The sequence below is a fragment of the Bubalus bubalis genome, chromosome 5 (assembly GCF_019923935.1).
Source record: "Bubalus bubalis isolate 160015118507 breed Murrah chromosome 5, NDDB_SH_1, whole genome shotgun sequence".
NCBI lineage: Eukaryota > Metazoa > Chordata > Mammalia > Artiodactyla > Bovidae > Bubalus > Bubalus bubalis.
Genome location: NC_059161.1, coordinates 11,796,640 through 11,822,483, shown reverse-complemented (window position 1 = coordinate 11,822,483; position 25,844 = coordinate 11,796,640). Strand labels below are relative to the sequence as shown.

Genomic DNA, 25,844 nt, shown 5'->3' with positions numbered 1-25,844 from the left:
AGAAGGGGATGCTAGAGGATGAGATGGCTGGATGGCATCACTGACTCGATGGACGTGAGTCTCAGTGAACTCTGGGAGTTGGTGATGGACAGGGAGGCCTGGTGTGCTGCGATTCATGGGGTCGCAAAGAGTCGGACACGACTGAGCAACTGATCTGATCTTATCTGATCTGATTAGAATTACTCCCCAGTGGATCTTGTGGTGGTTTCATGAACAGGTTAGCAAAGTATAAGAGGCCATATATGTTCTGCAGTCATAATTTTTAAGGAGAAGCCCACTGAACTTTTTGCTTAAGGGGGAGTTTGAGTGCTTACATAGTCCTTTTCTGTAGGAATCCTGCCCTTTGAACATGGCCCCAGACCCCGTGTAGCCACTGACTCTCCGGAACTGGCTCCCTTCTTGGTTTTGTGTACCTGGGTTTTTGGTTCCTAAAGAAGCAGTTGATGTGTTTTTATTCTGGTTCCTAGTGAGATAATTTTAAGTTCTTAAACACAGAATGATAAAGAGACATGTGTTTCTAGCAGCTTTCTGCATGAAATGAGGAATGAGGAATTTTCTTTGATGTGGAAACTGCAGTTCTCTGCTTAACGGTCCGCCTTCCCTGCCCTCACACCTAAACAAAGGGCTTCTTTCCACCTGTGTATGGCTTGTTGTCACTTCCGATCATCATATTCATTTCTAGGAAATTAAATTTCCTATCTCTGATAGCTCAGTTGGTAAAGAATCTGTGTACAGTGAAGGAGACCCCAGTTCGATTCCTGGGTTGGGAAGATCCGCTGGAGGAGGGATAGGCTACCCACTCCAGTGTTCTTGGGCTTCCCTTGTGCCTCAGATGGTAAAGAATCCACCTGCAATGTGGGAGACCTGGGTTCTATCCCTGGGTTGGGAAGACCCCCTGGAGAAGGGAAAGGCTACCCACTCTGGTATCCTGGCCTGGAGAACTCCATGGACTGTATAGTCCCATGGGGTTGCAAAGAGTCGGACATGACTGAGCAACTTTCATTCACTCACTCACTCACCTTGAAGTTTACTAAGTATTGAAGTTTGTGTAGAGACGGGGCAGTTAGTAAACTGAAACTCTAATGGAAGAAAGGACAGAGAAAACTGTTTCAAAATTACATGCACCACAGGGAGTATCTAGTCCTTCAATCCTGGAGACCCAGAAGGGGCCTGAAAGGAAGAATTTCGAGAGACATTTTCATGCCTGAAAATATCAGGGGCAGTTGTGCCAGGAAGCAACAGGACAGGAAGATGGTAGATTCTTGCCCAATGAGATGTTTGCTGGTTTGGTATTTTATCTTTGGCCGTTGTTGCCACATTTGACATTCTCAGCTGCTTTTGAAGATTCTGCAAAAGAATAGTAGTATTCATTTCCAGCAGTACAAATTCAGTAAGTGGTCAGCAGATTCATGTTGTAATGTGTTTACAACCTCCTGTAGTTTTTTTCTTCCTTCCAGTTTCTCCTTTGAGGTTTATGCTTCAGACTTATAGAAACTACACACTGTGCCAGTTTACTACCCAGGCGCAACGTTGTCATGAAAGAGCACTTGACTCTGACATCAGAAGTCTTGGCAAGTCTTCGCCTTTCTGAGTCTCTACTTCCTCACGGGTGAAAGGGAAATTGTAGAGACTGTCTCAAAGAGTTGTTGTGAATGCGAGGCAACGTGTCGCAGTACCCGTGAAAACGCTTGGAAAATAACTCTTCAAATGGAAAGCACTGTTATTATTAAGGATTACTTGAATCTTCTGATTTCTTAACATCTAGAGAATTTCACTTGTGGTGAATGCAAGTTGTCCATCGGTTTTGATGCGCAGAGATGTGTTTTTATTGTTTCTTTCAGGGAACCCTACGAACAATGTAAAGTTTCTTTCAGCTAGCCTGTAATTAACTGGCTTTTAAGTAAGGCTGCATCACATACAGCTGGCATGATGTCTTGCTCTAATGAAGATATGCATTGAAGACCTACTTTATGTAGATGTTGAGGTGAAATACAAAGATGTACATAATAAGCTTATAAAGTAGCCAAAGAGGCAGAAATAAATCCCCATAATTAAACACATTGCCTGATTAGGCATGTGAGAGTTACCAAAGGCTGCAGGAACATAAAGGATGGAATGAATGACTCCAATTCTGTGGCTGGGGAAAGTCTTTATTTTGCAATACCTGGAGAATAGGTGATTTGAAGGTTTTGTTTTCCTGCTGAGTGTAGTATTCTTTTATGCCAACTATTTGGGTGGCTGGCTTCCAAAATTTAAAAAAAATAGTGTTCTATTTTATCCACTGGGCTTCTGTGAGTCAGTAAATGATCATAGTGTTTTTTAGCACAGTTATTAAGGTCATGTCTGGGATCATCTGTGGGTTTGTGAATCATTGAGTGATGAGGGGTGGTTCTTGCCCTCAGAGTGCTTCTGGCTTGATGGAGATGGGTGAGCCTGCCATCATTAGGAATGTGTCAAGTCTGTGATAATGTGAAGTGCTATGATTGGGGAGAAGTTGAACATGGATCTCACTGGCCAGATAGAAAAAGGGGTGGAATGGGCACAATAGGTCCACACAATGGGAATTTCGACTATCCCTTATGATTTCAAGGTGTCTCCTGTATTTCTGACTTCAGGGCTGAAATTGCAGCTGTTTTGCTGTTTCTGATGAACAATCCATCCAGCTTATGTGTTGTTGTTGTTTTTCTTGTCAGTGTTTTTAAATATACTTTTAACATGAGTCACTCTGTTAGGTCTCAGACATATTAAGCAGTGTATATGAGGAAATGTGTATTAAGTGACTAAGAGAGCATGGGATGAGTGGGCACCTTAAGAATTTAAGCACTGAAGTCCAAAGCCTAGTGATGAAAAATATTTAAAACTTAATTGGTCAATATGTAAAAACAGCAGCAGGAGTGTAAAGTTAGACTTGGCTAGCTCTTAGTTCAGAGAAGGCAATGGCAACCCACTCCAGTACTCTTGCCTGGAAAATCCCATGGATGGAGGAGCCTGGTAGGCTGCAGTCCATGGGGTCGCTAAGAGTCGGACACAACTGAGTGACTTCACTTTCACTTTTCACTTTCATGCACTGGAGAAGGAAATGGCAACCCACTCCAGTGTTCTTGCCTGGAGAATCCCAGGGACAGGGGAGCCTGGTGGGCTGCTGTCGATGGGGTCGCACAGAGTCGGACACAACTGAAGTGACTTAGCAGCAGCAGCAGCAGCTCTTAGTTGGAGCTTCCCAGGTGGTGCTAGTGGTAAAGAATGTGTTTGCTGAAATGGCAGCCCACCCCAGTATTCTTGCCTGAAAAATGCCATGGACAAGAGGAGCCTGGCAGGTTATAGTCCACGGAGTCACAAAGAGTCTGAGTGACTGAAACCACTGGCTGCTTAAGTTACTGACCTAGTTATTGGGCTTCCTGGTAGTTCAGTTGGTAAGGAGACTGCCTTTAATACAGGAGACCTGGGTTCAATCCCTGGGTTGGGAAGATCTCCTGGAGAAGGGAATGGCTACCCAATACTGTATTCTTGTCTGGAGGATTCCATGAACAGAAGAACCTGGCAGGCTAGAATCCATGGGGTTGCAGAGAGTCAGATAGGACTGAGTGATGAACACTTGTGCACACTTTCAGCTCTTAGGGACAAAACCTGAATGGGGTCATGGTTTTGATGACAGAGATACTGTGTGGTGGGGAAGGGGTGTGTGTGTGTCTTTGTGCTGATCATACAGAGTACTGAGGTATCAGAGCCGGGAGACAGGGCTGGTGGAAGACAGATAAAGGCAAGGAGGATTCCCAGCCCATCATTGTGAACGGAAAGAAACCTCACAATCAATGACACATCATTCTCTTCCAACACTTATTTTAGACTAGAGACTCCCATGGCCGGAGGGTATTGCCTTGGTTTGACTTGTCACTTGCCTTTTGCCAGTGTAGAATCTTTGATTATTTCTCGAGTCTAGTGGGGGTGTGTGAGAGTTGGATAGACTAGCACTTTTCATGTATAAGAACTAAAGAAAGCCTCCTCTTTGTGTTGTCCTGCTCTGAAGATAGGAAACTGAGTTGGAAAAGATACTGATAGAATCCTGGTTCTCAGCGGTCTCCCCTTTCTCCTCTATCCATACTGAGTTTCCTGGTCACCAGAAATGATTAGATACCCTATGGGTCAAACCATGGGACTTAATACAGAGTGGAAACTTCTGTTTTTATCATAGTTTCTCAGAATGTGTAATTGATTCATTAGTTACTTTCATTCCATCATTCATTCATCAAACATTTATTAAGCCCATAGTCAGAATGTCCTTCTCATTTCTGGGGCATTACCTCGTTGACTGAACTGGCTTCTTTTGACAGTTGCTGTGGAAATGTGGAGCTACCTTTAATTAAGGATTCTATCCCTAACTATGTTATATTTCCTCCTCCCACTGCAGTCACTGATCTTTTGGCCATTTTCATAGGTTTGCCTTTTTGAGAATGTCGTGTAGTTGAAATCAGACAGTATGTACCCCTCCACACTGGCTTCTTTTGTCGAGTGACATGCATTGAAGTTTCCTCCGTATCTTCTCGTGACTTGATAGCCTAGCCACAGAGATGATCCTCTTGCCAGCCTTCTGTTCGTTGATTTTTATTCATTTTCTCCTTCAAACCAGGCATATTGCTAACAGCAGTACTGCTTTTCCATCTGCTAGCTCACCAACATTTGAAGGATGTTATGCAAACTCTTTAGCCACAAAGCTGGCTCTTTCCCAGAAAGACAGATCTTTGGGCAGTTGACTCACCCAGGTTCCAGGTGTAATTGAAGCACTCTTTTCCCCACAGTGTTGTTGTAGGTGATATTACGAACATCTGATTTTGGGGGCAGGCAGATGTGTAGTTGGCGCTGACGAGTCAAGACATAGGTATTCCTAGTGTTATGGGGCTGCGACTCCTGCTCTACAGCAGTGGTGTAGACGAGGCATTTGCCCGTGTAGAGTGCTCATTCGAATGGACTTGGTTCCTCCTTGATTTGTGCTGCTTTTGCCACCAGGAGGATTTACTTCATGCTATTATTGATCATAGACTGTGATTCATCCCCAAATTCCTTCTTTGCCTCTTGGTAGCTCAGAAAGCACCGTAAATAATTTGCAGGTAAACAAATGATTCACATGCTGAAAGAGTATTTATTTATTTTTATTTTTTTAGCAGTTTTAGGTTTATAACAAAATTGAAGGATAGGTACTGAGATTTCTCATGTACCCCGTTGCCCCAACACATGCATGGTCCCCTGCATTATCAATACCTCTCAGCAGAATTTTTACCACAGACCTAGGTAGACACATCATAAGCACCCAAAGTCCGCAGATTACCTTAGAGTTCACTTTTGATGTTGCGCAGTCTAAGGGTTTGGACAAAGGTATAAGAACATGTATTTGTCATTATACGGGGCTTCCTGGGAGGCACTAGTGGTAAAGAATCCGCTTGCCAATGCAGGAGATGCAAGAGACATGGGTTCGATCCCTGGGTCAGGAAGATAATCTGGAGAAGGAAGTGGCAACCCATCCCAGTATTCTTGCCTGGAAAATTCCACGGACAGTGGAGCCTGGTGGGCTAAAGTCCATGCAGTCCAGCGAGCCAGACACAACTGAGCGACTGAGCAGTGTCTGCCATGATATAGTCACTGAGGGTATTTTCATGGCCCTGAGTCCTGTTCTTTGCTTGTTCATCCTTCCCTGCAACCCCTGTCCTTTCCACTGTCTCCATGGTTTTGCCTTTTCTAGAATGTCTTAAAATTGGAATTGTACAGCCTGTTGCCTTTTCAGATTGATATCTTTCACTTAGTGATATGCAATTAAGTTTCCTCCATGTCTTATTGTGGCTAGATAGCTCATTTCTTTTTAGCCCTGAATAATATTCTAGTGTGTGGATGAACCAGAACTTATTTATTGGTTCACCTACTGAAGGATATCGTGGTTTCTTCTAAATTTTAGAAATTGTGACTAAAGCTGCTGTACACATGTAGGTTTTTGTGGACATTAAGTTTCAGTCCCTTTGGGTGGATACCAAGGAGTGCTGTTGCTGGATTGTATGGTAAGAGTCTGCTTAGTTTTGTAGGAAATCACCAAACTGTCTTCCAAGATAGCTGTGCCATTTTGCAGTCCCCCAGCAATGAATGAAGAGTGCCCGTTGTTCCACATCCTTGCCGGCATTGGGTGGTGTCAGTGTAGTGGATTTTGGCCATTCTAATAGATATGTAGTAGTATCTCATTGTTGTTTTGATTTGCATTTCTCTGATGCTTTATGAGTAGAGCATCTTCTCATGTGTTTATTTGCCATTTGTATGTCTTCTTTGATGGGATGTCTGTTAAGGTCTTTTGCTTTTTAAAAAAATTGAGTTATTTGTTTTCTTATTATTGAGTTTTAAGAGTTCTTTATGTTTGGGATCAGACTTCCATCAGATGTGTGTTTGGTAAATATTTTCTACTGGTCTGTAGCTTGTCTCATAATTCTGATATTGCCTTTTACAGAGCAGAGGTTGTTTTTATTTTATTTTTTTATGTATTTGGCTACATCAAGTCTTAGTAGCAGCCTGTTAACCCTTAGTTGCAGCATGTGGGATCCCGTTCCCTGAGGGAACCGAACCCAGGGCCCCTGCATTGGGAGCGTGGAGTCTGAGCCACTGGACACCAGGGAAGTCCCACACATCAGAAGTTTTTTAATGCAATGAAGTCCAGTGTGTCAATTATTTCTTTTATGAATTTTTGTCTGTGTTGTTTTATCTAAAAAGCCACTGTCGTACCCGAGGTCATCTAGATTTTCTCCCGTGTTCTAGGAGTTTTATAGTTTTGCGTTTTTACACTTAGGTCCATCACTCATTTTGAGTAATTTCTGTGAAAGGTGTAAGGTCTGTGTCTAGGTTCCTCTTCTTGCACGTTGATTCACAGTTGTTCCAACACCATTTGATGAAGAAGCTCTGTTTCTTCCATAGTATTGCCTTTGCTCCTTTGTCAAAGACTAGTCGACTGTGTTTACGGGGGTCTGTATCTGGGTTCTGTATTTTGTTTTGCTGATTTATCTTTTGATAATACCACACTATACTCTTGCTGCCACACTGTAGTAAGTCTTGAAGTCATGTAGTGTCATTCCTCCAACTTGAGTCTTCTTCAACATTATGTTGGCTATTCTAAGTCTTTGAATATTTTTCCCCTTTGCCTGAAAACAAATAGGCGATGGCTTACATTTCTGAAACTTGAGGTGCCTGTTTCATACCGTCGAAACAGCAGCTGAAAATCTTACCCTGAGATTAGTCTCGCTTTCTCCCACTTTCTTTCTCTGTCAGTATTTCATCTACTCAGAAGCACATACTGTGTCTCTCGTTGGCACCAGGTACTGGCATTAAATGGTAAGACCTGTTCCGAGTCTGTGGAGCGGGAGAGATGCTGAGAGCAGTGACGAGGGGCCCGGGTGAGGTGCTCTCAGGGCTGGGAGAGCTTTGTTAGCTGGGTGAGAGGGTTTGGGAAGCTTTACAAATGAGATGCGTTTCGACGGAGCTTTGAAGGATGAGGAGGGGAGTGTCCGAATGGAGAGGGATGGGTCGGGGCATTCAGCTAGAGGGAACAGCAAGACGCGGTACTGGGAAGCACAGAACACCCAGGGTAACTCAGTGTGTGGTGCCTGCTGAGGCATAAAACTAGAAAGAAAGTAGCTCCGAGTGAACCCTGAAGAGCCTATTGTGCTGTCTCAGGACTTCCTCCTGAGTAGGGTTATTGGATATTTCGTTTTGTTGAGATACAATTCACATAATATAATATTTACTATTTTAATCATGGTAAAGTATACAGTTCAGTGGTTTTTCCTATATATACAAAGTTACCCACAGCCATCACCACTCTCTAATTTCAGAACATCAGCAGTCATACCCCCTCCCCTTGTCTCCCAGACTCTGGCAACCGCTAGTCTACTTTCTATCCCTATGGATTTGTCTGTTCTTGGACATTTTGTGTGAATAGAATTATCCAATACATGGCCTTTTTTGTCTTGCATTATTTCACTTAGCCTAATGTTTTCGGAGTTCATCCATGTTGTAGCAGTGTATCAATACCTTGTTCATTTTTGTGGCTAAAAACTGTTTCATTGCATGACTAGGCCACACTTTGTTTATCCGTTCATGGGTTGATGGGTGTTGGATTGTTTCTGCTTTATTGGTTGTTACGGATGATGGTGCTGTTTGTGTACCAGTTTCTGTGTGAATATGTGTTCTCAGTTCTCTTGGGTGTACACCTAGGAGTGGGGTTGCTGGGTCGGACGATGACTCCACATTCTGAGCAATTGCTGAACTCGTCCAAGTCGGTGTGTTTTTCCACCAGGGCGAAACAGACTCAGGTTCTGTTTTAACATCACACACTTGAGGTCCGTGTGGTTTTTTTTTTTTTTGAGATGAAATGTTTCTACCACTGTTGCCTTGTTTCACTACTTTAGGGCATCACAGTTCACAGCAGGGAAACATATTTGGCTCTTTAAAATTCCGTTGATGTGATTACCGTAGAGCAATCTGTACCCAGTAGCACATAGTGGGACAGAAAGAAGTACTGTCAGGGTATTGACGTTCTCTGTCTAGGATGTATTGTAGAGAATGAGTTTTTCTAGTTTAAAAAGAACCCTTGATTAAATTATAGGCTATTATTAGGGAGCTTATTGTACATATAAACTGTACTTGGATTCCCTGTAATTTGTTGTAATTAATGCAAGAGTTCAAGAGCAGAAAGCGAGGATCAGGTTGTGGCATGCTTTGCTCTTTTGCAACACCTGGCTATCATTGGCCTTTTTTCACTAGCAGTTAAGGCCCGTGTGTGTTTGTGTGCATTTAAACAAACATTATCCTTTTTAGGAAGGAATTGCAATCCTTTGACTCACTGAAACTTAAGGAGCCTAGGTAAGAAGTTAGGTGTCTCTGGCAAAATGGAATATTGATCAGTGATTGCCAAGACAGTCTTGTCTGTATGGGTTTGAATGTGTGCACATGTTTGTATTTTCAGGTATGCGTATGTAGTGTGAAAAAGGCAAGAAGAATAACTTTCCCTTTTAAGGTTCTCTTTGTTGAGTTATGGTTTTAGCCCCTTTTCCTTTCTTTCTTCCCCTCTCTGTTGCTTTGTTTCAGTTTTGCATAATTGCAGGCATTGTTGAAATCTGTAAGCCGCTTGATGATGCAGAGTTTAAATTGACTGTCAACTTGAACATTTCATTAAATAGAAAAGATTTTAGATAGTGCATTGCTCAGGTACCAAACACATTATTATACTTGAATAACCACAAACTGGAATCTCCTCGGAGGCTTTGAGGACAGAGGGGCTGAGAGAGGGGAGCCTTCAGATTTGTCGGGTTGCCTGCTCACATGTGGGCTTCCCTGGTAGCTCAGCTGGTAAAGAATGTGCCTGCAATGCAGGGGACCTCGGTTCAGTTCTGGGTCAGGAAGATCTGCTGGAGAAGGGAGAGACTACCCACTCCAGTATTCTTGGGCTTCCCTTGTGGCTCAGCTGGTAAAGAATCTGCCTGCAATGTGGGAGACCTGGGTTGGGAAGACCCCTTGCAGAAAGGAAAGGCTACCCACTCCAGTATTCTGGCCTTGGAGAATTCTATGGACTGTATAGTCCAGGGGGTCACAGAGAGTTGGACACGACTGAGCAACTTTCACTTTCACGCTCACGTGTGTGCTATTTATCTGGTCCTGGCAGATGGAGAGCAGGGTGGGCCACCCTGTCTATTATCTGGATTTACAGCTGTGAACACCCTTCCGAATGGCTGGGATGTGCTGTTCCTCTCATATTGGTACCTCTGTCAGTCTAAGAATTAGAATTACGCTTTGCCATCCTAGACATTTCCAATATCCCAGACTTTAAGGGCAGCTTATCTTCAATCCCTTCCTTTTTTTTTTTTTTTTTTTTGTAGTAGAGAAATTTGTATGTTTATTTCTTATTGGCCCAATATAATGCCAACCAGAAAGTAATGCAAGTGTTTCAGCACCTATTGCAGTGTCCTGGGAGAACTGGGTTTCTAGGACATTCTAGTAAGATTCTTCTGATATTGCTGATGTTACTAAAGAGTTTTCTAATGAGGAAAGGACAGTTTAAGTCTTCAGTTCAGTTCAGTTCAGTCGCTCAGTCGTGTCCGACTTTTTGCGATCCCATAAATTTCAGCATGCCAGGCCTCCCTGTCTATCACCAACTCCCGGAATTCACCCAAACTCATGTCCATCGAGTCAGTGATGCCATCCAGCCATCTCATCCTCTGTCGTCCCCTTCTCTTTCTGCCCCCAATCCCTCCCAGCATCAGAGTCTTTTCCAATGAGTCAACTCTTCTCATGAGGTGGCCAAAGTATTGGAGTTTCAGCTTTAGCATCAGTCCTTCCAAAGAACACCCAGGACTGATCTCCTTTAGAATGGACTGGTTGGATCTCCTTGCAGTCCAAGGGACTCTCAAGAGTCTTCTCCAACACCACAGTTCAAAAGCATCAATTCTTCGGTGCTCAGCTTTCTTCACAGTTCAACTCTCACATCCATACATGACCACTGGAAAAACCATAGCCTTGACTAGACGGACCTTTGTTGGCAAAGTAATGTCTCTGCTTTTGAATATGCTATCTAGGTTGGTCATAACTTTCCTTCCAAGGAGTAAGCGTCTTTTAATTTCATGGCTGCAATCACCATCTGCAGTGATTTCCGAGCCCAAAAAAATAAAAGTCTGCCACTGTTTCCACTGTTTCCCCATCTGTTTCCCATGAAGTGATGGGACCAGATGCCGTGATCTTAGTTTTATGAATGTTGAGCTTTAAGCCAACTTTTTCACTCTCCTCTTTCACTTTCATCAAGAGGCTTTTGAGTTCCTCTTCACTTTCTGCCAGAAGGGTGGTATCATCTGCATATCTGAGGTTATTGATATTTCTCCTGGCAATCTTGATTCCAACTTGTGCTTCTTCCACCCCAGCATTTCTCATGATGTACTCTGCATAGAAGTTAAATAAGCAGGGTGACAATATGCAGCCTTGACATACTCCTTTTCCTATTTGGAACCAGTCTGTTGTTCCATGTGCAGTTCTAACTGTTGCTTCCTGACCTGCATATAGGTTTCTCAAGAGGCAGGTCAGGTGGTCTGGTATTCCCATCTCTTTCAGAATTTTCCACAGTTTATTGTGATCCACACAGTCAAAGGCTTTGACATAGTCAATAAAGCAGAAATAGATGTTTTTCTGGAACTCTCGCTTTTTCGATGATCCAGCGCATGTTGGCAAAAGAGTCCAAAACGCAATATTTGGATGCTTTTTTGCATTTCTTTTCCATGGGGATGGTCTTGATCCCTGTCTCCTGATAATGTCACGAACCTCATTCCATAGTTCATCAGGCACTCTATCTATCAGATCTAGGCCCTTAAATCTATTTCTCACTTCCACTGTATAATCATAAGAAATTTGATTTAGGTCATACCTGAATAGTCTAGTGGTTTTCCCTACTTTCTTGAATTTAAGTCTGAATTTGGCTATAAGGAGTTCATGATCTGAGCCACAGTCAGCTTCTGGTCTTGTTTTTGCTGACTGTATAGAGCTTCTCCATCTTTGGCTGCAAAGAATATAATCAATCTGATTTTGGTGTTGACCATCTGGTGATGTCCATGTGTAGAGTCTTCTCTTGTGTTGTTGGAAGAGGGTGTTTCTATGACCAGTGTGTTCTCTTGGCAAAACTTTATTAGCCTTTGCCCTGCTTCATTCTGTATTCCAAGGCCAAATTTGCCTGTTACCCTAGCTGTTTCTTGACTTCCTACTTTTGCATTCCAGTTCCCTATAATTAAAAGGATATCTCTTTTTTTGGGTGTTAGTTCTAAAAGGTCTTGTAGGTCTTCATAGAACAGTTCAATTTCAGCTTCTTCAGCATTACTGGTCGGGGCATAGACTTGGATTACTGTGATATTGAATGGTTTGCCTTGGAAACGAACAGAGATCATTCTTTTACCTTGGATGAGGGGTATCTCCCCACAGCTGCCCCTCCTGACCTTTACCCTTTTCTTAATAATAACAGTTGCAAAACAATCTGTCTTTCTCTCTCATTCTCCCATCCCAGTAGTTTTATGGAAAAGCTTCACAGTTTGGGGATTTTCAGGATGGATTTTCAGGGCACCGATAATGCCCCCTCTCTCTAGATTGTCACCGTGCTACTGACTGTGCGCATGGGAAGAGATGGGTTGATTGGACTGACCTTGAACTGTAGAGAAGGGAAAGGCATATGTGGCTCTCTGATAGTAGCACTGCGTGTGCATAGATTGATAGGCGAGCAGAGTGCTTTTACTGACCTGTTCTTAACTATGAAAGAGCATTTTCTTTCTCTCCCAGATCTCCTTGGGCACTGGGCGTAAAAGAGGTCAATCTGTGGATGGTATGTGCTGATCAGACAGCTTCAAGTGTTATTAATACCTTAATTGAGTGAAGTCTGTGTAACTTTTAATGATCCATAATAGGGAAGTATCTTTACTCAATGCAAGGCAGTAAAGACTGTATGTAATACTGATGATGAACTCCTGTTTACTCTTTGAAAAACATGTTGCATTTAAAAATAAATGCATTTAAGAGACTAGTCTGCACCTGCTTCTGGGTATAGCCTCTCCTTTTAGGTAGGAGCCTGTAATCCGAGAACCCAGTCTCTAGATTTTACTTTTTTCCTTCAGTGCATCTTTCAAGGTTGTCAGTGAGTAGTTAGAATGCATAGCCCAGTCTCTTTTTCCTTCCTTCTGCCTCCGGGGGAGGAACGTGAAATATCCCAGAGGCTACTGCTGGGAGAAAACGCAGATCTGAGTGATCCACGGGCCAAACTGTGAAACATGTTGTGTAATGTTTTCACAGAACAGCTTCTATGTTGGTGTTTGTCTCATTCGCTGTGGCATAGATGCTCACAGGGGCGGGAGGGCAGCATGATTATCGAAGCCTGGGATCATGAAAATCACCCAGCAGTGGTGTTTGTATTTTCATTTCTCTCTCTCTTTTTAATGTGGCTGTGCTGCATGGCTTGCAGGATCTTAGTTCCCCAGTCATGGATTGAACCCAGCAGTGAAAACTTCGAGTCCTAACCACTGGACCACCACGGAATTTCCTGTACTTTTATTTCTACAATACTTTTCAACTTCAGTGAAATTGATGGCTTGCCTACAATGGCTGGGAATTTATTCCCACTCTCCTCACCTTGTGGATGCCGTGCAGAAATGGATCTCCAAGCTCTGGTCTGTGTGGTCCTGCCTTCAAGGAGCAGTATTACCTTGGACCAGTCCTTCTCCTCCCTTAAGGGAGTTTCCTTCTTTAGAAACAAAAGACCTGGATTTGAGTTGTTGAAATCCTTCCCTTATTAGATTGCTTAGGCAAACTCATGCTGCCACAGTGTATGACCTCCAGCTGTCTGTGGCTTTCAAAACCAAAGCCTCTCTCCTCACCATCTTCCATGTCCACTGTGTCCACTGCCGTCTTCTCTGGGGCTCAGACTAACTGAGCAACAGTGCCTACTTGGGTGCTGCACGTCTCACGGCAGAGGGAGGCAGAACAGGGAGCCAGACACAGGCTTGGAAGGCTTCTGCTTGGAATCCACATGTGCCGTTTCCTCCTCCATGTCACTGACCCCGGAGCTAATCGCAGAGTTAATTTGGTAGGTGGCTGTGTCCCCCTGGGAGGGGCAGCCCCGTGGTGCGTTTCGGCAGACATTCAGAACAGTGACGCTGACCTTTTGCCCTCCCGCCTCCACCATCCTGTGATTTCGGCCCAGGGTCTTGCCCTCGTGGGTAGAAGCCCAACCAAAATCACATCTTAATTTTATTTATTTTTTAGTTTTTGGTAGCATAGCATGTGGGATCTTAGTTCCCTGACCTGGGATCGAACCTGAGCCCTCTGCATTGAAAGGCAGAGTCTTAACCACTGGACCGCCAGGGAAGTCCTCCCCCAAGTCACATTGTAAAGCTTTCAGATTTACATGTCTATTCTACGTTTAAAATGTTTCTGCTGAACTGGACTTGGAAAGAATATTTCGTTTGTGAGAGGGGTGGGAGGAGTACTTTAAAAGCACCACGTACTCTGCCTCCGAGTTCTCTCGCCTTATCTGTGATTCTGTGGCAGTACAGTCCATACTTTCCAGGCCAACACATGGAATTTCTCAATTTGAGAAGTATTAATAGACCTGCAAGTAAAATAGGCTTGTACAAGTGCTTAGATAGAGTCCTCATATGTGAATTAAAATGAGAGATGAAAGATCTTAGCAGTACATCTGTAAACATTGAGGATAATGTTATGGGGTTTTCAAAGAGTCCTTTGATACCACTGGCAGAAGTACTGAATGCCTTATTGATTTAACTCACTGTAATGGCACCCCACTCCAGTACTTTTGCCTAGAAAAGCCCATGGACGGAGGAGCCTGGTAGGCTGCAGTCCATGGGGTCGCTAGAGTCGGACACGACTGAGCGACTTCACTTTCGCTTTTCACTTTCATGCATTGGAGAAGGAAATGGCAACCACTCCAGTGTTCTTGCCTGGAGAATCCCAGGGACGGGGAATCCCGGTGGGCTGCCGTCTATGGGGTCGCACAGAGTCAGACATGACTAAAGCGACTTAGCAGCAGCAGCAGGGTTTTTTTTTAAAACTTTCTTTTCATAATCTTAGGGAGAGAAGGGAACATGGAAAAGTCACTTATTTTCTTGAGTTTGTATAGAAAATATCCTGATGCTGGGAAAGACTGAAGGCAAAAGGAGAAGCAGATGGCAGAGGATGAGATGATTAGATAACATCACTGATTCAATGGACATGAATTTGAGCAAACTCTGGGAGATACTGAAGGTCAGAGGATCCTGGCATGCTACAATTCTTGGGGTTGCAAAGAGTTGGACATGACTTAGTGATTGAACAAAAACAAATTCAAGACAGATGAAACCTCTAGGGATAGATTCTTAGTGACTTCTAGTTTCCAAGTGTGATGTTTAATAGCACCAATTACCAGGAAGCCTTTGTTACTTTACCCAGAGAAACCTGCATTCAATCCACAAATTACTATTCTCTGGAGATTCAAAACAAAAAACTTTGAAAATAGAAATGTTACCCTTATTCAACAAACACAATTATGTCCACTGTTTTTTAGAGAGAAAGCAAAATCTTCACCTAAAACCATTCATTGGACCTCAGCAGTCAGATGGACTATTTCCAGGTCTTTGAATATAAAAATTATTTAAAAGTTTTCCTTATGGGCTTGGGTTTTCAAAGAGGATCCCTTTGGAAAGTTGGCAAATACTTACTTTCCTGGCACAAAGATTGGTTTTTTTCTTTTCCCCCTCCACCCAAAGCTATGACAGGGTGGAGTGGAGTATATACTTCCATGAAATTGCATGTTTCCAAAATAGGATTCACTGTTACATTTGACTTCTGTTAGAATTGAATCTCTAATCAAAAATAAGCAAAAACCAAACACTCTAGAAATAGAATTTCAGCTCATATTCTCTAATTTGGTCTTCATATAGGATAGAATTATTATATTTTATAAAAGTGCCTTTTGAGCAGAAATGTAGCAAACAATCAATTAACAAAGTGGTTCAGATTCCATTCCTGTGTCTGTGATCTCATGTAGTAATATCCACAATCTCAAATGGCTGTTGTACCATATCATTAACCCTATTCAGATTCTCTTGTAGTCTGGATGGCTTCCAGGAAAGAGCACTGCATTCTTCAGCTCCTCGGTTTAGTTTCCCAGTATTAGACTACACTTAACCTAAAGGACAGGAAAAATCCTGGTGTTCCTTGCTAGTGAATTGGGATTTGCTGTTGCCTAGCATCGGATGGATCTGTAATAGAACCTGCTCACGTGTTTTATAGAAGTGATAATTGTAGCTGAAAGTTGGGATCAGCAAGGTCAAAAAAATCATGACTCTTGTTTAGCTGGATCCTGTGGATTGTATTTCCCCAAGGTCTCAGCTGATCATTCTTGCCTCCAGGTGGTGGGCAAAAGGCTTCTAGCTGTGGTAGCTCATGCTAGGATAATACCTTTTACAATGCTTTTACTCACTGGTTCTTAAGCAGTAAACCCTTAATAGTGCACTAGAAAGAGAAACCGTGACCGCAGTGGCCCGAGAGGTGATGAGCATCCTTGCAGGGCAGAGACTGCCTTGGACTTCTCCAGGAACTCTTCAGCTTCTAGCCGAGTTGGACGTACAAGGAAGTGCTGAATGACTATGTGTTAATATCCATGTGGGGAGCAGAAAATGAGTCGAAACCACTTGAGCTAGGATGGTTTCATGCATATAGAAGAATTTCAAACATTCTATGAATAGGAGGACTAGGCAAGCTTTACTCTCCCTTCCCACCTTGAAATTGTGTCTTCTGGCTTGTTTGGGTTTGGGGTTTTGTGCATGTTGTTCTTATGAGATTCCCATTGTAGCTTTCTTCAATAAGCATTAACATTCCTTCCTATCCTGAGAGTCTGTTCTTGAGGTTTTGGGATGTTTTGTTTATTTGTTTTTAATATCCCATAACTCTTGATGAAAGTGAAAGAGGAGAGTGAAAAAGATCTAAGATCGTGGCATCACGTCATGGCAAATAGATGGGGAAACAGTGGAAACAGTGTCAGATTTTATTTTTGGGGGCTCCAAAATCACTGCAGATGGTGACTGCAGCCATGAAATCAAAAGACGCTTACTCCTTGGAAGGAAAGTTGTGACCAACCTAAATAGCATATTGAAAAGCAGAGATATTACCTTGCCAACAAAGGTCCCTCTAGTCAAGGCTATGGTTTTTCCAGTGGTCATGTATGGATGTGAGAGTTGGACTGTGAAGAAAGCTGAGCACTGAAGAATTGATGCTTTTGAACTGTGGTGTTGGAGAAGACTCTTGAGAGTCCCTTGGACTGCAAGGAGATCTAACCAGGCCATTCTAAAGGAGATCAGTCCTGGGTGTTCTTTGGAAGGACTGATGCTAAAGCTGAAACTCCAATACTTCGGCCACCTCATGAGAAGAGTTGATTCATTGGAAAAGACTCTGATGCTGGGAGGGATTGGGGGCAGAAAGAGAAGGGGATGACAGAGGATGAGATGGCTGGATGGCATCACTGACTCGATGGACATGAGTTTAAGTGAACTCCGAGAGTTGGTGATGGACAGGGAGGCCTGGCATGCTGCAATTCATGGGGTCGCAAAAAGTTGGACACGACTGAACTGAACTGAACTGAACTTTTCTGAAAAAAGCCACAGGTGGAGGGTTCTCTGGTCATAAGCTGAAGTTAACACTTTTCCTTATCCCTCTTTTCTTATTCCCCTAGTTTTGAAAGTGTGGTCTTCTGATTCTTAGTGACTCTTCTTTAAAGATCTATCTGCTTTCACAGTGAATTCTTGCCACTTGAAAGATCTCTGATGCCTGAGGACCCCCTTGTTTGCCTGGGTTTCCACAGGAAGGTGTTCTTCTTTCTGAGAACCAGCTAGGTTATAAGCATAAAAGATCTTCCATGAAAGTGTTAGTCCCTCCGTCATGTCCAACTCTCTACATCCCCTTGGACTGTAGCCCACCAGGTTCCTCTGTCCATGGAATTCTCCAGGCAACAAGAGTGGAGTGGATTGTCGTTTCCTTCTCCAGGAGATCTTCCCAACCCAGGGATTGAACCTGGGTCTCCCACATTGCAGGTAGATTCTTTACCATCTGAGCCAACAGGGAAGACCCACCAGTTTCTAAGCATAAAAGATCTTCAGTGAAAATCTCCCAAGCACTTCCTTAAGTCTCTTGAAGGAGAAGTTACCTCACATGAATGAGTAGACCTTTTACTGTTTCCTGGAGAACTGGCCCAGAAGCACAACAGAGGTGCCAGAGAAAAATCAAGAGCCAGTCTGGGGACAGGGAAAGAGCGAGGCAGAGAGATACTGAGGAGAAACCTTGAAGGAAGGGTGGAGGACACCAGAGAAAACATGGACTGTAGCTTCGCATGAGAAGAAAGCTCCTGATGCCTGTGTTTCTCTCCTAGCTTTCTTCCAGGAGATGAACTAATAGTGTACATCAGTAGATTATGGTTTTAGGCATGAATCTGTTATTTAAGTAAGGGCTGTAAAACCCTGAGCTTTGCTTGTATTGATACTTAATAAGGGTGCATGCTCCTTGAAGCAAAGGTGCCAGTGTAAAGCATTTTTGTTGGGGCTCTTGAATGAAACCATGGAACCTGTGACCCTTGGCACTTGCCATGTGCGGGCTGGCCATCCTTCCCCTTGGAACAGGAGATATGCAGGCAAACAGCAGGCGTGTGGATCCCAGGAATGTATGGGACTGCCCTTCTGTGATGGTAACTCTCCTTGGGTGAAACATCTGAAAAATATGCCTGAGCTTGGGGACTTGACCTGAGTGAACAGGGAGGAAAAATGGAAGCTAGAAGGTAACGTGTAACATATTTTAACTCTGCAGCAATTCAGGTTTCTTAGGTCTTCAGTACTTTGATCTGCTCTCATGCTGTTTCTTTTTTAATTCGTGTACAGTTATTGCTTCAAAATATTTTCATTTACTCCGATTCTCTCCTATGAAGAGTAAGCAGGTGGGTCACGGCTTCCCCTTTTCCCGCCATCGTGTGTTATTCCCAGAAACTCCGTCAACAAAGAAACACACACACACACACGCGCGCGCGCACGCGCGCGCACACACACACACACACACACACACACACATTAAGGGCGGTAGCTTCGACTTGACAGGATTTTTAAAAGCATCCTATCTAGTATTTGCTCCAAATTGTGCACGCTCAGAAGCAGCAGACTGCCACTTGATTACCAGGAAAAGACTTTTAATCACAACTTTTTAGATGTAACCTCTGTTCCTATTTGTTGAGATTTTGACTCCACGGTGCCTTTAACCAGCTAAGACTACAATGAGTAGGTGAGGGCAAGGCTGTGTCCTCTGAACTCAGAGTACTGAGTGGACACAAAGAGTTTTTCTACATATACCAGGGACTTGTCTCTGAAAATCAGCAAAGATACTTGTTATGTACATTAATTGAGTTCAGTTCAGTCACTCATTCGTGTCTGACTCTTTGTGACCCCATGAACTGCAGCACACCAGGCCTCCCTGTCCATCACCAACTCCTGGAGTTTACTCAAACTCATGTCCATTGAGTCAGTGATGCCATCCAACCATCTCTTCCTCTGTCGTCCCCTTCTCCTCCAGCCTTCAGTCTTTCCCAGCATCAGGGTCTTTTCCAGTGAGTCAGTTCTTCTCATCAGGTGGCCAGAGTATTGGAGTTTCAGCTTCAGCATCAGTTCTTCCAGTGAATATTCAGGACTGATTTCTTTTAGAATGGACTGGTTGGATCTCCTTGCAGTCCAAGGGACTCTCTAGAGTCTTCTCCAACACCACAGTTCAAAAGCATCATTCTTTGGCACTAAGCTTTCTTCATAGTCCAATTCTCACATCCATACATGACTACTGGAAAAACCATAGCTTTGACAGATGGACCTTTGTTGGCAAAGTAATGTCTCTGCTTTTTAATATGCTGTCTAGGTTGATCATAACTCTTCTTCCAAGGAGCAAGCATCTTTTAATTTCATGGCTGCAGTCATCATCTGCAGTGAAAATGGAGCCCCCCTAAATAAAGTCTGTCACAGTTTTCACTGTTTCTCCACCTATTTGCCATGAAGTAATGGGACCAGAAACCATGATCTTAGTTTTCTCAATGTTGAGTTTTAAGTCAACTTTTTCATTCTCTTCTTTCACTTTCATCAAGAGGCTCTTTAGTTCTTCTCTTTCTGCAATAAGGATGGTGTCATCTGCATATCTGAGGTTATTAATATTTCTCCTGGCAATCTTGATTCCAGCTTGTGCTTCACCCAGCCCAGTGTTTCTCATGATGTACTCTGTACATAATTTAAAGAAGCAGAGTGACAATATGCAGCCTCGATGTACAGCCTTAATTGATTTAGTCAGCTGATTTTTGACAGGAAGTCCAATTACTGACTCAGTAGTGGACCCCCTGAGAGGTAGGGACAATAGGGGAAGGTTGGTAAAAGGGTACAAACATTTAGATAGAAGATGAATAAGAGCTGAGGAACTAATGTATAGCGTGATGGTGGCTGATAACACTGTACTGTATGTGCGCTCAGTTGTGTCCAACTCTGCGACCCCACAGACTGTAGCCCGCCAGGCTCCTCTGTCTATGGGATGCTCCTGGCAAGAATACTGGAGTGGGTCACCTTTTACTCCTCCAGGGGATCTTCCTGACTCAGAATTCAAACCCACATTTCCTGTATCTTCTGCACTGGCGGTCAGATTCATTACCACTGTGTCACCTGGGAAGCCCTGCTATACTGTATAACTTTATATAATTTTATTGAAATTTGCTAAGAGAATAAAATAATTTTAACCAAGAAAAAGTGAGAATAAATTATATATATATATATATATATATATATATATATATCTCCTGCTAAGTCGCTTCAGTTGTGTCCAACTCTGTGTGACCCCATAGACGGCAGCCCACCAGGCTCCCCCGTCCCTGGGATTCTCCAGGCAAGAACACTGGAGTGGGTTGCCATTTCCTTCTCCAATGCATGAAAGTGAAAAGTGAAAGTGAAGTCACTCAGTCGTGTCCGACTCTTAGCGACCCCATGGACTGCAGCCTACCAGGCTCCTCCATCCATGGGATTTTTCAGGCACGAGTACTGGAGTAGGGTGCCATCGCCTTCTCATAATGGACCCTGTAAAATGATTATGAATATTTTAGGTGAAAGATAAAATGATGGTAGGAAAAATAGGTGGCTTTTCTAACAGATATTAAGTTTGACTAGAAAAAATCTTTAGATAACTCAGTGTTGGTCTTTCTAATTTTAATTAAAGGTTTTCCCACCAGAGACTTCCCTAGTGACTCAGATGGTGAAGAGTCTGCCTACAATGTGGGAGACCTGGGTTCGATCCCTGGGTCAAGAAGATCCCCTGGAGAAGGGAACGGCAACCCACTCCAGTATGCTTGCCTGGAAATTCCCATGGGCAGAGAAGCCTGGTGGGCCCCAATCCATGGTGTTGCAAAGAGTCGGACACGACTGAGCAACTCATACGCACTTTCCCACCAGAGGCTGACATGGCTGTCTTTACCCTGCCCTGTAGACTCAAGAGGAAAGAAGTAGAGAACTGTTCCGTAGAGAGAACTGGATTCTTCTTCTCAAATAGGTGCTAGGTTGACATGTAATAGGCTTCCCTAGTGGCTCAGACGGTAAAGAATCCGCCTGCCAGTGCAGGAGACCTGGGTTTGATCCCTGGGTTGGGAAGATCCCCTGGAGAAAGGAATGGCTCCCCACTCCAGTATCCTTGCCTGGAGAACCCCGTGGCCCGAGGAACTGGTGGGCTGCAGTGCGTGGAGTTACAAAGAGTCAGGCATGACTGAGCGACTGACAGTACTGCTGACATGTCATGATGTCCATGACATCAAGGCAGAGGCAGCAATAATTTGCTCTCAGGACTGATTGCCTCTCTCCAGGACAGCGGGCTTTGGGTCACTCCTAAGTTCCCTTGATTGACATGCTGAAGTTTTGAAGACATTACAGAGTTGTGGTGACCAGGAGCGAAGAAGTTGTTAGCATTTGCCAAGAATTAATGCCTAAAACGTGTGACTGTTCTAGAGGTAGCCTGTTTTAAGAGTATATTCAAAGGAAGTGGAGTCCTGGGATGTAAAGGTTTGGGGTAAGGAGATTTCTAAACGCTTAGGTAATTCTAATTATGATTTTATTGGCAAGGAAACAATAGCACTCTGTTAGCTTCTGAGAACAGCGGTCTGGTCTGAGGTTGATGTTGTATATGGGCACATTCTGTCTGTCTGCACTTTGCTGCTTTGAGGACGTACTTTGGGTTGGAAGGCTCAGTGTCACATTCGATTAGATTTTTATGAGTCTCAGATGTGGAGGGTGAGCCTGACTCAGAAAAGCTTTATACTGTCCATTAGCAGAATTCTAAATGATTTGGCCTGTTTGTCTTCTACCCTCTATAACCTTGGGATTTAAAAAAACAGTGTGTTTCCATCATTTTTTTTTTTTTCAGGAATGCACACTGTTGCATGGCTTTGGCAGCTGTGTGTTGTGGGTGTCCAGGTGTGCAAGAGTGCTCCCATCCTCAGTCTCTTGTTATGAAGAGCTGGTCCTTATCAGTAGCTCATCCTGCCGGCCTGCCATGAAATGATGTGATGAGAGCACTCTCGAACTCAGAGCGAAGGGGACGTGGCACCTGCCACATCAAACAAAGATAAACAGAGTCAGAGGTCACTTTCCATCTTTTGTAGACCTGACCTTTATCGACATCACCTGTGGATCCTGCTGTGTACACAAGGGGTCATATCTAGAGGCATTCATGGCGTGGGAATATATTCCAAGTATGTGTTTTTAAGGTTATTTCTTCTTCTGTTTCCATGAATAGATATCAGTATTACCTGCAAGTCAAAAAAGACGTGCTTGAAGGGCGGTTGCGGTGTTCGCTGGAACAGGTGATCCGGCTGGCAGGCTTAGCTGTGCAAGGTAAGAGTGCGGACCGGTGTTTGACAATCCATCTGGTCTTAAATGCTGGCGCCACTAGCCTGTTGGAGGGAAAAGCTAAATTTACTTAAATGATCCCTTCGTAACTCTTTTTGCATTTTGAGATATCTTACATTAGAAGTGCAGAGGTAGTGACTTTTGGTGGCAGGATGGTGGATTCCTCAAAGCTGTTCGCAAATTGCTCAAGCTTGTATAATTTTAGTTTTACTTGAAGAAATAGCAGCTTTCATCCTGCCTCTAATTAAAGCTCCATTGCAGGGTTTGTAGACCATTTTCTTAGAATTTTTCCACTGCCCAATGTGGTCATATTTTGTGGCTTGATGTTATGACTCTGTGACTTTCACATCAGTTTCAAGTGTGAGAGCCTAAGGCATTATAGTGTACTTTATTCTGACAGTTAAAGAGAGAAATTTAAAATGCAGTGTTGTAATGTGAGATAGCTAATGTGTGTCAGAGTCAATTTATCCTTCAACCTACCCTACTTACACCGATCTAGATCAATCAGACAGCTGTTTTTTTTCTTTTTAATCTGTAAATTTGTACACCTATTACACAGCACACTGTGTAATCTTTTACATATATTTATACACTGTTCTTTATTGACTGGTAGCTTCATTGTCTTTAGTCATGTTAAAAACAAGAAGATAAAAAGACAAGTTTCTTTTTAAAAAGAAACATGTTTCCCTTGCAGTAGCTACTTTCCTTAAAATCAGATACCATCCAAATGTAGGCCTGCCAGCTGCAGAGTCCTTGCTGTGTGGATTGTTGTTTTAGAAACTGTGAACTGAACTTCTCATCCCAAACTCTGCCCTAAAGTTAAACCTTTTGGACTTAAAATGCCTGAAGTGGCAGCCTTTCCCTGATAACTTTCATTCCTGGGATGTTAATGGGTTAGCAGTTTTGGTTGGCCATATGATACTTAGTAGTTAGCTTCTCCCTGTGGATTGGAAGTCTGCAAAATACATTGTATCTCATCTGTTCATCTAAAGACTGGAAAGGGAAGGAGCAATGCCCAGACTATATATGAGGACCATTAGTGGTTATAATTGAAAAATCAAACAGTGGAGAAGATACCCTTAATGGGGAGATGAAAGGAAAGATCTGGTGGGTCCCTCATTTTTCAATTGGGTCTTTCTGCTTTAAGTGCTTCCTTTTCTTCTTCTTCTTTTTTTTAACTCTCTTTTTTCCCCTCTCACTCTTCAATCACTGGGCTCATTACAAGCATCCTGGATATTGGAGGACCTCAGTGATCGCTTTCAGGCTGAAGGAAGTTGGTGAACTTACTCTGGGATCCTTTTACTTGGATCCTTGAAGTTTGCTATTCAATCTGATGAAATCCTCTAGCTATAATATTTGTAGAATATTTTTTCTGAGAACCTTCATTGGGCAGTTAGAAAGTCACATCAACAGAGATATAAGCTGTGACAAAGTATGATAACAGATGACTGACCTTGGAAATAGGCAGCGCTCTTGGTCTTTGGTATTTCCAAATGCCTCACCATGTAATTACTTGTAGGAATTTACACATATTTGTAGGTGAAACCCTGCCTTCTTGGTAACATCTTCACCCTGGCCTTCTGTGTGGATCCACTTATTCTTGTTACCTTAAAGATGTCTGGATCCATTTCTACCTGATAGTGAACATTTAACATGAAATTTAAATATCATACTGTTTTGATTTTTTTGTTGTTGTTGAGAGCAAGTAGGATAAGATGCAAGACATTTATTGATTTATGATAGAGGTTCTCTGTATTCATTTTACGTGTGTTCAGACTTACAATTGTGAGATAAAAACAGGACAAAACAGAATTTGGGGCCTCTTGTAACACATGGAGTTGTTTAGGAGGTGTGAAAATTTGCAGCGCTGCTTGCCAAGGGTGATTTACAGTGGGAATTTCCAGCTGCACATATATGAAGAGATGCAGATGGGTTTGGCTCTTCAATTCTCAAAATTAACCTTGTGTTAAAAAGTCCCCTTGGCAGATAGTCTTAAGATCTGTGTTGGCACATATTTCATAAAAGATAAATATATGTTTGTTTTAAATTCTTAAAATAGATTAGGAATCACTTTCAAATGTCTCTCTTCTTTCTAGAAAATTATGTTGCAGTGGATGCATGCTGATGTTTACATTATTGCTATGTAAAAGTGGTAGTAATAGCAAACCCATCTTGGCACTATTTGTATTTAATAATAGTGCAGAAATAGGATGAGGTGAGAAGAGTAAATATAGTAATAAGTTTACCTTATTTTATCCCATCTTTAATGTCATATAATAAAGACTACCCTCCCCCCTTTTCTTTTCAGCTGATTTTGGAGATTATAATCAGTTTGATTCTCAAGATTTCCTTAGAGAATATGTACTATTTCCTATGGTAAGTGTATCTTCCTTTTTCTTAATTCATGTTCTATCTTCTTTTGATATTTAATTCTTTCCTTCCAAGATCTCAGAAGAATTTACACATGTATTCCCTGAGAAGAATGTCCCTGCATTCATGGAGATAAGTTTTCTAAGACCCTGAGAAAAGTAAAGATGCCTCTTCTTACCTCCTCAGAACCCTTCCCTGCCTCATACACTAGCCTTGAGTACTGAACACTCTCTTCCTTTTTTTTTTTTTTTTTAAATATTTGTATGTTTATTTGGCTGCACCAGGTCTTAGCTGCGGAATGTGAACTCTTGTTGTGGCATGTGGTGTCTAGTTTCCTGACCAGGAATCGAACCCGGGCCCCCTGCATTGGGAGCTCAAAGTCTTAGCCACTGGAGCCCCAGGAAAATCCCTCTCTTTCCTTCTGAGCCTCTCAGCGTGGTCCCACTCCAGAGCCTTTGTCCTGTCCATCCCCTGTCTGGAATGCTCAGCCCTGGGTCTTCCTGTGACTACTCATTCAGATCTTGATTCAAACACCACCTCCCTGTCCTTGAGCGCCTGTAGGATACACTCCAACCATCCAGCACTTCCTGCTAAATCCCCTTGTGTATGCATACTTTAGAGCTCTTTCAGGATCTAAAGGTGTTCCTTCTTTCCTTCATTTTTATTGTCAGCTGAAATGTCTTCTCCGTGGTGCTTAAACAGGGAGCTTCTCTGTCTTGTCCATGGTTGCCTGGTACATAATTTTGTGCTCACGTGGGTTTGTTGAATGAGTCTATGAAGTAAAATGTCCATTCTTGGGTTAAATTAGGGATGAGGCTAGGTTTTTATTCTTGGGAAAGTTTTGGTAGCTTTGGAGTAATTGAGAAGAGTTTTCATTAGGAAAGTTAAAATATTTGAAAAGCCATCTTAGGGAAAAGCCATGCCCACTCCAGCGTTCAGCTCTGATTTTATAAATCATGATCATTCACCACTGTGTGTATGTGT

At 42.9% G+C, this 25,844-nt stretch overlaps 1 protein-coding gene across 5 annotated transcripts in view; it reads left to right on the top strand.

The window, feature by feature from the left end:
* PTPN14 (protein tyrosine phosphatase non-receptor type 14) overlaps nt 1-25,844 on the top strand; it is a 190,279-nt gene that overhangs the window by 112,583 nt on the left and 51,852 nt on the right. For all 5 annotated transcript variants that reach the window (XM_044942707.2, XM_006074263.4, XM_044942703.2 and 2 more), the window contains 2 exons: nt 22,378-22,475; nt 24,799-24,866. In XM_044942707.2, coding sequence (XP_044798642.1) covers nt 22,378-22,475; nt 24,799-24,866 — 166 coding nt within the window. The remainder of the gene's footprint in view (nt 1-22,377; nt 22,476-24,798; nt 24,867-25,844) is intronic.